The sequence below is a fragment of the Pieris napi genome, chromosome 9 (genome assembly GCF_905475465.1).
Source record: "Pieris napi chromosome 9, ilPieNapi1.2, whole genome shotgun sequence".
In the NCBI taxonomy this organism is placed as follows: Eukaryota; Metazoa; Arthropoda; class Insecta; order Lepidoptera; family Pieridae; genus Pieris; species Pieris napi.
Genome location: NC_062242.1, coordinates 2,084,426 through 2,099,304, shown reverse-complemented (window position 1 = coordinate 2,099,304; position 14,879 = coordinate 2,084,426). Strand labels below are relative to the sequence as shown.

General features: G+C 32.4%; 1 protein-coding gene across 4 annotated transcripts in view; it reads left to right on the top strand.

The window, feature by feature from the left end:
• The window catches only part of LOC125052495 (leucine zipper putative tumor suppressor 2 homolog), a 97,388-nt gene extending 83,983 nt beyond the window's left edge, over positions 1–13,405 (top strand). For 3 of the 4 annotated variants that reach the window (XM_047653382.1, XM_047653381.1, XM_047653383.1), the window contains 3 exons: positions 10,505–10,609; positions 11,693–11,912; positions 12,558–13,405. In XM_047653382.1, the coding sequence (XP_047509338.1) occupies positions 10,505–10,609; positions 11,693–11,912; positions 12,558–13,250 (1,018 nt within the window). In that variant the 3' untranslated portion in view covers positions 13,251–13,405. Of the gene's footprint in view, positions 1–1,653; positions 1,786–10,504; positions 10,610–11,692; positions 11,913–12,557 lie in introns of those variants that run through there. The other variant, XM_047653384.1, reaches the window with a different exon arrangement.
• Positions 13,406–14,879: the final 1,474 nt, after the last annotated feature.

Genomic DNA, 14,879 nt, shown 5'->3' with positions numbered 1-14,879 from the left:
TAATATTTTTTTTACACTACATTCGCATAATTATAGTACACAATACCAGAGTGTCTTCCCCTTAATAGAGACTGTAAGTAGTGTTATCGGACACTTATGTTAAATAAACTTTTTAGTAAATTAGTAATGTTAAATGATGTCTTTGTGCCGAGAAAATTTATAATAATAAAACAACATTCATATATATCTGTGGTAAAACAATATTAACATAGGTAATGTCTAAACGATTGTTTACAATTATGTAATTTTATTTTTTAATTTATGAATTATCAGTATAGTACATTATCTATATTATTCAAAGAGAAATTTTTAGTCAATCCAGTAGTTGATTTAATTACATACATACATTTATTTTACATAAAACCCTCCTTAGCTAGTTTTTCGACATGTGTCGTAAACTAGTTCGATATCCTGAGAATATGATAGCAACTGGTTCCCAGGACGAGACAATTTGGACCAAATGTCAGTGACTCAATACTAATTAAACTTATTAATGAACCCTCCATTTGTGTGAGGAGATATTTGTGAATGAACGAGGCTCTAAAATGATGTTGCATACAAATTTGCTTTTCAAAACAGTTTTCTTTAAAACTTCCTAATTCAATTATGCGTTTGACACATTAAATTATCAGTGAAATATGTTTGTTACACGTAGAGAATAGATAGATAGATGCAGAGAGTAGATAAAATTCTACTTTATACATACGTACTTAAAGCTTAAAACTCATAATCGGTAACTATCATTTTTAGCTTAGTTTCTTTGATTATTACAGTTTTTTGGCATTTGACAGATGATGTCAACTGTCAACTGTCCTACTAATAAAGAAATAAATACTTACATGAATAAAATCTCTTGGCAAATAATATATTCAAATTCGTCTAGAAACATTATCTCCTCATAAACTTAAATTATTATGATCTAAGATATTAATATATGTAGGTCTCGTGCATAATTAAGTCATTGAATACTTAATTTACGAACGAAATTCTCTCATATATTTATATCAAGACGTAATTCATTATTATTTGTATCTAAAAATAAATCGCCGAAATGTATTTAACGAAGATAAGATTTGTTTGAAAAATCTAAATGATTTTATAAGTGAGTGAATGACAAGAGATCGGTCTTTAAACCTCAACTATTACTTTATTTAATTATAAAAAAAGTGATTAAAAATTGCAAAGATTACACTAAATTTTTTGTTATAACATTTGAATGACATTTTATTTACAAAAAGTATCTGGATTTTGAGTCGAGTTTTCCCATCTTTACCAGACGGGAATGGATATATGTACTTAGTATTGGCTCTGAACCTTACCCTATGTGTTTACGATAAACTGTCGGCACTTGTACATCTCTAAGCGAAAAACCGCGATCGAAACCAGTGATGCAGTTCGCTGATTAGATTACATAATTCAACACAGCTGAATTTGAATACAACAATTAAGGAATATGCATATATTCCAAAAAACTAAATAATTAATTTAAATGGTCACCGAAGTTCAAGTATTTCTGCTATTTTACGCTCAATATTTACTGTAATAAAAAAAACTTAAAAAAATGAAATAGCTTAATACTATTGTGATATTATAAACACGAAAAAACAAATACATAATTGTTTATTACTGTGGACATTTTAGCCGTTCGGTATTGCTCATCGCATTCATACAGCGCGCATCGCGCCTGCCGCGCGTGTCTATTATTTTTTATTAAGAAAATGATTGTTAATTGTCAGTGAAAGTGACAGGGATGTGCTCTGTTTAATCTGTGATTACCATGTACAGGTGAGGAATTGCTAATTATATTATGTGTGAATTGGCCTTTCAAATGCTAAAATACATAAAATATTCTATTATTTACTCATTTTTAATTCTAATCTGTACTATATTTTAATGTGATTTTATTTATATAAATACAAATAAACTTGTTGTATACTCATCCCTAACTTTCAGAATTAATGAACATTAATCTACTTACTTTTGAAAATGTTTATCCATTTGTAAATTTCTTCATATTAAAAAAAATGTTTTCTTGCAAAGTAAACAAAGTTTGCCAAAGGACGATATATGCAATTAAAAGATACCTTGTCCCAGACTTGTAGGTTATTGAGCATGTATGATTCATGCTTGAAATATTTATCAAGCCATCTACCAGACTTAACCTGCATAAATGATAATTTAAAAATAGAACGCATTATCGAAACAATTACTCAATTTAAAAAAAGGTTTTAATTAAATTGTAATCTGTGAACGTGACCAAGACGTGAAATAAAAAAAATTGCACCTCATATATTATCATAAATTTTTTACAATGTGTTACGTGTTTTTACACAAAACAAATAAATATATGAGAGACAACAATTAAAAAAAACAAATAACTAATCTATATTAAAATTTATACAAACAATTTTCGACCTCATTCATAAATATGAGTCAATTGACCGCACCACAGATAATGCACAATTTCCTTCAATTCTATTATCTAGTTCGCTTCCTTCCATTTATAGTTTTGAACGAGAACAATTTACTATCGATATAATTAAAAAAAAAAACAATTGCATTGCATTTGGATATTTGTTATATTAAATATTTTGGAAATAAATATACCCTGTGTTACTAAAGGAAGGTATTCTAATGGTGAAAGAATATTTACAATCGGTCCAGTAAATCGAGTGTAATTTCATTATCTATTATAATTTTGTTTTAATGTATACTATGGTAATTTAGAATTTGAGATTTCGTATGGTGGAGTTTTCTCGAAGTTATTGGGTAGGCTCACCACATTTTTGGTAAAGATTCTGACGTCCGTACGTCGAAAAAGTACAGGATTTTGGCATTCGAGAGTCATAGTTCGCGCTACTATACGTCTTATTATATACGTCTTGTTTCGGAATCTCAACTATCTAATATATAATAATAAAACCCATATCTACATCATCAAGACTTTGATATTTTACGCGCTGATTTCTTCCTGAAGCTAATTTAAGTTACACGTGCGCTCGTAAAACGCATATATGTGTTAATTACCATTAACTGAGTTAAAATTACAGTAGACTCACGATATTTTGAAACTTAAGGGACCAGAGATAGACTCCAAATGACCAAAGGTTCAAAATAGCAATCGTATAAATAACCAATAACGGGTTAAGTTAGGAAGAGGGGTTAAGTAAATAAGAGTTCGATCAAAATTCGTAATTTATTATCTTTTATTATTATGTAATTAACCATAGAATAAAATAAAAGTGAGTGACTTTAGTGTATCGTTCAACGAATTAAAAAAAAAGGTCAGGTCTGCTAAGTAAGAATGTGTTAACCCCTAAAACGAATAAAATATACCGGATTAATTCAAATTTGTGCATTAGGAACTTAACCTAATTTCAAAGATTAATGCCAATTAACCGTTTATAAATTGCAAACTGTTTTGGTATGATAAAAATCTTAATTAATTAATTAGTTCGGATTAATACCTGCAGGTGAGTTCATCATCGGACGTCAAGGCAGAATACGAAATTCCACCCATATCACCTCGACGTCCGTAATTCTAAAATAGAGCGTTTGATTCGACTTAGGGTCCTTCAAGAAAAGACCGTACCTATTATTCTTAAACGGCCGGCATCGCACTCGCAAGCCCTTATTTATCACTTAACATCAGGATAAGCTCCCACCCGTTCCCCCTCCTGCAGCCCCCTGTTTTAAAAAAAAACTTAATGTTCAGTAGATATTTCATCTTAGCTATGGTTATGGTCCATTATCGCTGGTGCATCCGTTACAACTCAACTTTTCCAAAATGGTTTTGGTCGGTCAAATCCAGCCAAAGAACATCTTCAATTGTCTATCAGAGTTTTCAATTTGAACAACTGAGCGTTAAGGCCGATTTACATTATCTTAGTGTTTAGGAGAGTGCTTTAGGATAGTACTTTAGTTGAAACATGTAAAGTAGCGTTTACATGTTGTGCTTTAGTAAACGCTACGCTAAAGAACTTGCCTTTCAAGTTGTACTAAAGCACTCTCCTAAACACTAAGATAATGTAAATCGGCCTTTAAGCGTTCCACAAAACTCAACTAAAACGATTCACAAATTGTAGCAAAAGAAATCAAGTATTTAAATTTAATTGTTTGCGAAATATTGTTAAATAATGTTTGATTGGTGTCCGGTTACGGTGTTTTTAGCACATTCCACTTAACATGTTCGTAATAATTAATACCTTTATTCATATTTTTTATCCTGTAGCAAGTTAAATCGCATTAGTTGCTACTGCTGGATTTCAATTCTGAGGGGCCATACATATTTTGGCTTGACTCTGAGGCTCCAAAAACTAACACAGAGACAGCGCACGCTTATAACTACTCTCAGCCATACTCTTAACAATGTATTATACGCACACACACCCATTCACATACTCATACATTCACGCATACTTGAAATCTTATACGACTTTTGTTTGATTAGATGTAACACGTTTTTATAAAAAAAAAAAAGGTGCGTGTACTTATGTATGTGTGTAAGAAGTTATACTTCTTTGGCATTATTAAAAATAGTTTTTGATTGCATGCAAATAATTAATTACAATTAAATAATCAAAGACTGGAAAAGGAGTCATTATAGTCAATAAAGTTGAGTTTATTGAAAAATTAAATAAATATATATTTATTTTTATTCTCTTACATTAAGTGTAACATAAATTCTATTATTATTCGAATGTTGTTTTTAAATTATGTCCAATGCCGTAGCATCTTCCGTGGGCAACTTCGTTCTGTTAATTTTGTGTCACGATGCGCGCGCATAGTAAAATTTCACTCTCATCAATTTTTCATAAAGTAGTAGAAGTATAACTTCAAAAAAATGTTTTTAACTTACCATGTACCTACCAAGAAACAATTGCAATCTAGCTACCCACAAGGCAGGGGCTCCCTAGTGTGGGGAATAACGTAAGATCAATTTTGAATAAAGTATTATTATTGTCTTTGATTGACATAACCTTTAAGGGCCTGATCGACGGACGAGTAAGACCGCGGTTTTATGGCTCGTCGGTAAAGCTCGCCGGTGTATCATTGCAAAACCACGGTTTTAAATACCGCCGAGCCTGGCTCGCGGCTCGTCGTCGTGCTATATTTTTTACTCGGCTCGCCATGCAAAACCGCGTGTCGGCAAGAGAACAAGACATGTTTGCGACTGTTTTGCTTGCTAATCGATCAGCACCAACGAGCCGCGAGCTAGGTTCGTCGGTATTTAAAACCACGTTTTTACTCGTCCGTTACATTTAAAGAAAAAGCTTTTTAAAGTATTATTATTAGTTTTTTGTCGATTAAAAAATTGTGATTTAATGAATTTAATTATCCGTACCAGGAAGTTTAATTTCATTATATTTCTCAAATAAACCCTATAAATTCAACCATAAATACAATGTGTAAAATAACTGTTAGTAAAACCTTTCGAGTGTTGCAAATGAGGCGTCTGCGCAGTTCCGGTACATCCCAGCGCATTGTAACCATTTTGAATAAAACAATGCCTCTATAGGGCTATTTTAACCATAGTTAATTAAACCTAACCTTGTATGTAAGTTTTAACCAAATTGAATTGAGAAAACTAAGAGTATTGATTTTTATACTTGTGTCTTTACAAGACATCATGGAACATTACGATCTAGCCTAACTTAAGACTAATAAGTAATTTAAGTCTAATTTACTAATAAGGATATTTAACAAAAGAATATGTTGTTGTTGTTGTTTTATTATACTATTACGTGACGAAATTAATTCTATGAATGTGAAGGAAGTAATTGCGACAATTATTTTTTACAGAATGCATTTTAAAATGCAATTCTATTTCTAGAATCGTTTGTGTGTCACGCAATGATAACACGGATTTTGATAAAGTAGGTGTTATCTGAATTACTTTGCGATATATGGATTTATTTTTATTCCTGAATATGATAAAACTTGGCTTACTTCTTGTACTTTACCTTCAGTAGTTATTTATGTATATCTATTAGGGTTGTCTGAAAGAAATCGCTTGTTAGCGATAAGGCCATTGCCTAATAACTTATGTATTTATTATGTCACCAATGCAAAGAAGAAATATAAATTTTTAATTAGATAATTGTTTTTCTTAATCTTGTGTCTTTTTTATTTATTTATTTTCTCTTTTATAAATGTAATATTTTCATTAAAATGTTGTGCACACTTGTCATTAATCCACGCATGTATTACGTTTTTGTCAGGTCTGTATATGTTTCGTTACTGTGCCTTTAAAAAAAAAATTACAAATATCATTTATTATCAGCAAAGATGTTTAAATAACTTTATCTCATTAATCTCATGGATTGTTTTTACGCCACGCAAGCAATACAAGCTGTATCCCTGGTTAGGCGCGCACGGGGGAACCCTAACAGCATAGTAGCGGGAATAGCGGGATGGCTGGATTGCCCTTACATGAGCTATTGAAGTCCATGTGCCTATTTTAGTTTCATGACTGAATATACTTTAAACTACTAATATAATATTAAGGATAGATAATATTCTTACTGTCTACTTAAATAAATTATTATTATATTAACACTAGCTCACCCGGCAAACGTTGTTTTGCCATAAATATATTATTTCTAGGAAACGTTTTTTCTACTATCTACTATAATAAAAAATAGGGGTTGATCGTAAAGGGGTGACAATTAAGGGTTATTTGTATTTTTGTATGCTGTATCATAAAAAAATAAAAACAAAAAGTACTGTCTAAAAATTAAAATTTAGGGGGTACCCTTATCAATTAGGGGGATGAAAAATAGATGTTATCCGATTTACTTACAATTCAGTAAGTCTGAGAATGCATTAAAAAAAATTCATAAGAATTGGTCGAACCGTTTCGGAAGAGTATGGGAATTAACATTGTGACACGAGAATTTTATATATTAAATAATGACAATTTTATTTTCATGAAAACTTATTATGCCAATTGCTCGCCATCGGACAGTAGTTTTATTTGAAATATAGTCTTCTGGTCTCTTGTGTGGTTTTTAATCCCTTTTAAACTTATTAAATACAGTTATGTTACGAATTTTTATTAAATAATATTATTTGCATGCGTAAAATAATTTAGCAAAGCATCAACCGTTTCTTATAATAGAAATTGTCAATAACACGCAATGTCTGGTTTTCTTGGAAAGAAATTTATTCGAAACACTTTATATTTCTATTATAAACCATATAACCAAATCCCATTTTCATTTTCAAAAACCCCAAATTTATAAAAAGGACATTTTTATTATATAAATTCTTACACTTTAATAACAAAAAATTGTAAATCTAAATCATTCCCGAATTCACTTGAAACAATAAATTAACGGGATACATGTGTCCTTTTCTTTTTTTATAGTCCTTTTCATTGTCAACATATATTTTAATTGCTTTGTATCGTTTTTCATGTGTAAGTATTTTGTGGGTTGCCTCTCAGTGGTTGCCTGGAAGACATCGCTCGGAAGTGATAATGCAGTCTATTCCTATTTAATTATAATATTAGTTCAGGTAATTCGGTGCAGCATAGAAGATTGCTAAAATTCACAAAGTTTTGTTTGTTTTTCCTAATATTCCTCCTTCCTAATTCCTCCAAAAAAGTACATTGTTTCTTTCCATTTTTCGTCATCGTTTCTTAAAGTAGGGCGAATGGAAAAAATATATGATGCAGTTAAGTAGTTTATGTATCTATTTTGAAATCGATACACGATTTAAATAACTACGCTTGATAGAAAAAAATCCAAACAAAGCCTATTTTTGACACTTTGAATTCATTTTATGACGAAAAAAATGTATATAGAACATGATTTTGAAATTCACACGATATATTTTATCGCAAGCCAAGTAATCCACTTCAGAAAAACAATTGATAAAATTACATTAATTTATTGTTTTACATAACTGATTGTTATTACGCTTTATTTGTAACGGCAACCTAGCGTTCCAGTCGGTCATAAAAACTACCAACACATTGTATGCTTTCTAAGTCAAAGACCTTTTGAAGACCAGCTGATCCAGCAGGTCGATAGATGACATAAAGTCTAATAGAGAATTTCATAACTTTAAGGCCACTTTAAGATGATCTCATTGATAGGGTGAGCTTGCAACACGCCACGCTTCGCCGCTGAAGCAAGGCGGGCTGTCGACCGAGACATGCCTTGGTTTATGATTCTTTAGATATATAGGAGTAGATAGTGAACATATTTTATATAAAATACATAAGGAATAAGAGCATATATTACGGACGTTGAATGTAAACAGTCTACTAAGTCTTGCTCTCTAAAGATTACTTGTTACCATAATCATTACCATTATGTATTTATAGGAAAGAGTTTTTCCCAACCTTTTATGTGCCATGCTCCTTAGCCTTACTGAAATTCTTATGCCCCGCTCTATTCAACATACATAAGTTTTAACTAAAAAAATATCAATAAATTAAAGAAACATAAATGATATAGGTATCATATTTTCATTTTTAGGAAGAAAATACTAGGAAATTGTTATCGATTACACATCAATAAAATAGATAATGAAAAATTGTAATTACATATGATTTTAATACATTTTCGAATAGCCTCCCTTAACAATCAAATTGCCCCCCTGTGAGGCGTGGGCCGGACGTTAGGAATCACTTATTTAGACTTAGCGCAAACTTTGGTCGTATGCCAAAATCCAATATTTTTACTTTTTATATAAAACTAGCTGACCCAGCAACCGTTTGTTTTGCTATGTATATTATTTCTAGGAAAAAATTTTTTAGTTTCTATAAAAATAGCTATCTATAATATTGTAATATTAAAAAATAGGGGTTATATGTATTTTTGTATGCTGTATCATAAAAAAAATAAAAACAAAAAAAAATATCTAAAGAATAAAAAATTTTTTTTTTGGGGTGGACACCCCTTATCACTTAGGGGGTTGAAAGATAGATAGTAGCCGATTCTCAGACCTAGTGAATATGCATATAAAATTTGATAAAATCGGTTAAGCCGTTTTGGAGGAGTATGGTAACGAACATTGTGACACGAGAATTTTATATATAAGATATAACACCGTATAAACATAGTGTTATTTAAGGTCAAATTAAGATCGGATAAATAGGATATAATTATTTAAATTAAAATACGAATTATTTAATCGTTATTAAGGTCTTCCACTTCCAGAAACTAAGAAAACGCGATTAATTGGGCAAAATTTGCAATGGAAAACAGAAATTGATAACACTTTTTTCTATATGTAATGTACGTGCCCTAAAATCTCTAACCTGAAAAGGATACAAAACTGGTTGATTACCTTTTAGTGACGCATTAAAGAATAATATTTTAAAACTTTTACCGTTTTACGACAATTTACAATCGTAAAGTTACGATAAGAATGCAATTCATGAGGTCGTGAATGATCGCGCTCGTTCATCGTTTACTACACGATCTTTTGGGCAAAATTTTAATATTTTCGTAGTTTTCCAGGCTATGCAATGAAACATTTGTTTAACGGATGTAGACACGAAGTTTTTTACGTCTTTAATTGTCCGTGAGTGAACTGACAAAAGGTTTTCTTCATGTCAGTTCCTATACTGTAAGAAATAGTTATTTATAAAATATTTAAATCTAATACTGTTTATAATAAATGTAAATAATTTCCGCAATGGAGTAATCTGTAATGGTTGTTTATTTGGTAGAATTATTGGTTAGTGTGAAAAAAATTAAGTATATTTATGTATGTAGCGCAGTGTTGGCCTAGTGGCTTCAGCGTGCGACTTATCCCTGAGGTCGTAGGTTCGATTCCCGGCTGTGCACTAATGGACTTTCTGTCTATGTGCGCGTATAACATTCGCTAGAACGGCGAAGGAGAACAGCGGAGGCATGCCTTACACCCAAAAAGAGAACGGCGTATGTCAGGCACAAAGTGGCTGATCACCTATTTCACCTGACTTTTTCTTAAATATATTGACATAAAATTTCAGAAATTATAATCTACGAACACCTTTATAACTAATAGCTTACATGACGCCGACTTAACTCGATCCTTATTTGTATTCAATTTTATCAGTATTAAATTTTGTTAGTAATAAATTTAATTAGTATTCAATTTTATTTGTATAAATTTTCGCCAAAGTATTGTCTTGTCTCTTTGAAAATAAGCGGGAAAAGACTGCAATTTGCGATTTGCGTCATTCTTACAATTGCGACTGTCATCGAGATCGGCAATAAGTCGTTGGTTTAGCGGTTTTTTAAATTGTTGCCACGCTCTGAATACTTATTCAGATGCAAGATTTATAAGGCTACAACGACAATTACTGGCTATAACCTTATCTTTTGTACTTAAGTTTCTGAATGATGTTTTTTCGTAACTGTTTTTGTTTTACGCTCTATATGGCACGGAGGTTGAATATATTTGAACCTTGAACATTCTTAATGTTCTAAGCCAGTATTTCTCGACGTGGGGACAATTTGAAAATTTATTCTACCTTTGCTAATAGAAGAACTTAATATTTCAGAACAAAGTCCAGTGGTGGTCTAGTGGACAGCAAGGAGCCAGTGCCTGCTCCTTCACCAGCTGACTCCGGAGTCTCCGAACTTGAGAGGGATCAGCATGATTATAGGTAAGACTGCATTTATGTCAATTGAAATGACATCTCCGACACTCGAATAGGTGCTCAAATTAAAATATTTAGTTATGTTTTTCTTATTTCTAGACTAAATATTATGTTTTATTCTATCATCTATGTACGATTATTATGTTAATTTTTATTATTCATAATGTCGTTAAATAAATAAAAAAACGTATTAAACTACCGGACTCGACAGGCGTTGGTCTGCAATGCAAACGAAAAATAATTCGGCGACTGGGAATCGAACCCAGATCGTTTGGTTACGCGCCAGAGCTATACCAGTTAAGCTATCCGAGACTCAGATCTGAAAAACCAGCTGTTTAGTTACAGTATAGATAAATAACCTAGATACCGACTGCAACGCCATCTGCCGGGCCGATTTATGATTCTAACCATACCATACGTACCATTCTGGTCGCCACCAATGTTTGTTGGACTCAGTGCCTAGGTCGCCACCTAAACGCATACAAAATATTCATTCAAATCGGTCCAGCCGTTAAATAGGAGTTCAGTGACATACACACGTACAGTAGAATTATATAAAGATATATCCAGTGCCTCTGGTAGAGATATCATATGAAAATATTATAATAGGTAAATGTGTTTCTTAGTATATATAAAATGTATCATCCAAAATAGTTATTATTTTTACAGATATGTACTATTTTGTTTAGAGCTTAAAATAAGCTAGCTTTCCTTAATTATAAAATATTTAAATAAATGATACTATCTCGCTGTTATCTAGCAACCGCTTTTTATAATAAATCTAATCAATATATTAAAAATCGTTCTATTAATTAAGTCTTTATATAAGACCGTTAACAGGTTTGGTTTGATCAAATAAAATTATAATATCAGGAATCTTAATGATATTTGTGAATATAATTAAAATCCTTTTTTTGTGCGAGCATATGTTTTATGCTTTCAAAAATATTTTCTATCTGATTAGTTACGTAATTAAAAACAATTGAAACCGACATGTTTTAACTTTATGCATAAGAACTGGCAAGAAACTCTCCGCCAGTCTTTTTCAATATATCATCAATGTATCTTAACCATCTTTTCCAATTTCAGTACAACAGACCGTTTCCGCAACCACGACGCACGTCTACGCGCTCCTCGGCTCATGCTGCAGACGTACGGCGGGAGAACGAGAGACGAAAGAGACAGTGAACTGGCCAGAGTTAGAAGAGATAGAGCGCTATTGAGACAGAGATTAGAGGATACAGAATGGAGTCTCTGCCAACGAGCTGGAGAGATCGCTCTATTGAAGACTCAGCTCAAGGATGCTCAGGTGTGTATTGTTAATCAGTACAGATATCGGCAAACATCTTGAACATTAGGAGTGGGGGAAAATTTGCGCAGCGCGTGACACAAACGTTAACGGATTTACCAATTATGCGATCGACACGTCACTCTTCCGCCGCCGCGCACCACCTCCCAATGATACCTAAATTTCGCTTCTGCGCAGGCAATGATATTTGTTCAAGATGTTTCCCGGTGTCTATACCGTGTAGTAATCTGTGCAATATTGTTTGAAAAACTGACAGGGCCGGAAGCCTATTATATCCGAAACAAAATTTAGAATTGTCAAATCTGCATGCTCAAAACGTACCATGAAATTATAATTTCCCTCTCAAAATTTATCAGGAAATCACCCTGTTTTAGTAATACACATGTTCTATTTGGCTTATATCCATCGAGGAAAACAACGCAAATCAATAATGATTATTTTCTTATTAACTTTCTCAATGATTTCTCTTTCTTTTTATGAAGCAAGAGTAAATTTACGCTGCAACATAACATGCGTTCGTTCATGGTATATTTAGATAATTGTAATGGCCCTGGTTATGATTGACTGACCCACCTTCGCAATACATTGCAAATATCTTCACCACACTATCATGAATTCCTTTCTCAATGTAAACTCTCTTTTCAGAACGAACAAACTACTAAAGGACACGAGTATCTCACACTCAAAGCCGATTGCCGCCAACTCCGTGAAACCCTTGACAAAAAAGAAAAAGAAATCATGAGATTCCGAGCGGAATCAGAAGACAAACAGAAAACAATAAAAAGACTGCAATCCGAAGTCGACAGATTGGCTAAAGACCTAAAAGACAACGTCACTGACCTGAACAAGAATAAGGAGTCTAGCAAAAACGAAATAGACAAGTTGAAAACTGAATTGAAGGAACTGAGACAAGAACTGTCTGACGTGTCTCTTAGTGGATATGAGGGAATCGATTGTGGAAGAACTATGAGGGGCATTTACGAAGTCTGCAAAACAGAATACTGGTCAGCAAACGACAGTGCGCTAGACGCCGAAGTACAAAGACTAAACGGTGAACTCCCCGACCCGTGCAACGAAGCCTGCCCAGCCAGCGCAATGGTAGACAGGCTGAAATGCGAACTAGAATCTAAGGAAACCCAATTCAACAATGAGAGAAGGAAATGGTCAGAGGAAAAGGACAAAGTGCTCCGGTACCAGAAGCAATTGCAAATGAACTATGTACAAATGTTCAAACGCTCGCGCACCCTCGAGGCGGAGATCGATGGGCTGAGATTGGAATTGGAACTTTGTAATAAAAACATGAAGAACATGAACCACGGAAAGACCATTGAGTTGTAAACCAAATGTTTAAAGTTAATATTTATTTAGATTTTGTAAATATTCTTGCCGATGTCGACTTAATACTCAATAGAGTAAATTGTACATTGCTAGCTTAGAGAGATTAATAGTATTTTTATAAGAGTTTTCATATAGTTAATAAAAGTACCTTAATATATTGGTGTTTTAATTAAATTATAGTAATTATGCAGGTACGAGTATGTAGAATTTAATGCCGTTCATTCGGAGACATACTAAGTGAATTCCGGTGTTACTCAGGGTAGCAATCTTGGACCTTTACATTTTACTGTAATGGTTAATTGTTTTGCAAAATTAATAAATACAGTCAGTCTTCTATTTGTCGTTGATCTATCCTTGCTAAAACGTATAAAAATATCGGACTGTGAATACTTACAAAGATATTACAAAAGTGTTTAATTAGAATAGGGACACTTTGTTTTTTAACGTAGCAAAATGTTCGACTGTAACTCGAACTAGGGTTTCTCTCAATTATAGTTATACTATAGGCACGACTCTGTTACAGCGAGTTGAGTAAGTTATAAGTTAAGTTTGTTTAACTCAAAACTGACATTTGAGAATCATTACTGGAGTAATCTGTAATGTTAGCTTATTTTGTGGAAAAAAACTTATCGCAAATTTAGAATCAAATTTTGCGAAGATTAGTTATGTACAGCGTACAATTTTTTTACTATGTTTTCTCTCGATAACTGCTTACTAACTTATTCAAATAAAAATAAAACGTTGCTGTATTCAAAGATATTTATGAGATATGACATGTACACAATAGTACTAGAACATTTATTAGGTAAAAATAATTAAAACCGTTGCATGAAATCAACTAAGCCGAGTTTATACATATTTTTTAGACAAAAGAATATTATCGGATACTATGACTCGATGCACCTGTAATAAAATTTTTATTGCCCATTACAAATATTTCGGTATATATTGAAACAACGCCATCTGTTGTTGAAATGCTTAATCAATAAATAACAGATGGCGCAGCTGGTACTAATCGCAAACAATTATAGGATATATGATTATGGATTACGGTATATGATTAAATAAATAATCCTTTATATAAATGAAAAATGTGTTAGGTGTTTTTTTGCAATATTTATACGCAAAGTTCTTCAACACATGTTTAGGTAAATTCCCTACTAGATGGCGTGCTCAAAGACTGATACATTAGTTAGCATTTTAATAAAAAAATTTAACTCACTCGAGTGATATCTCCTTTCTCTGGTCGCTTACTCCATTTGTACCACCAGTCGACGCCCAGAGTAATGCAATCAAGTCCGATGCCCACGAAAATAACCTAAAAGACCCCATCAAATATAATAATATTTGTATTTCTGTATAGAAATGTCATATCCAACAGATCCTGGTCATTCTCACATTCCACGCTCCAGGATTAGTAATCCACCACATTTCTTTAAGTTCTTCGACTGTTTGTTGTTAAATATTTGTATTCAGAAATCATTTTTATAATAAGCACATAGGGATTAGGGTAAAAACCAAGACATCGTATCCTACTCATTATTGAAGCCTAAGCACTAAGTCTCTTTAGTAGATTGCAGTACCTTACCTCAATAATAATACTTGTTGAAAGTCAGCGACTACCTCTAT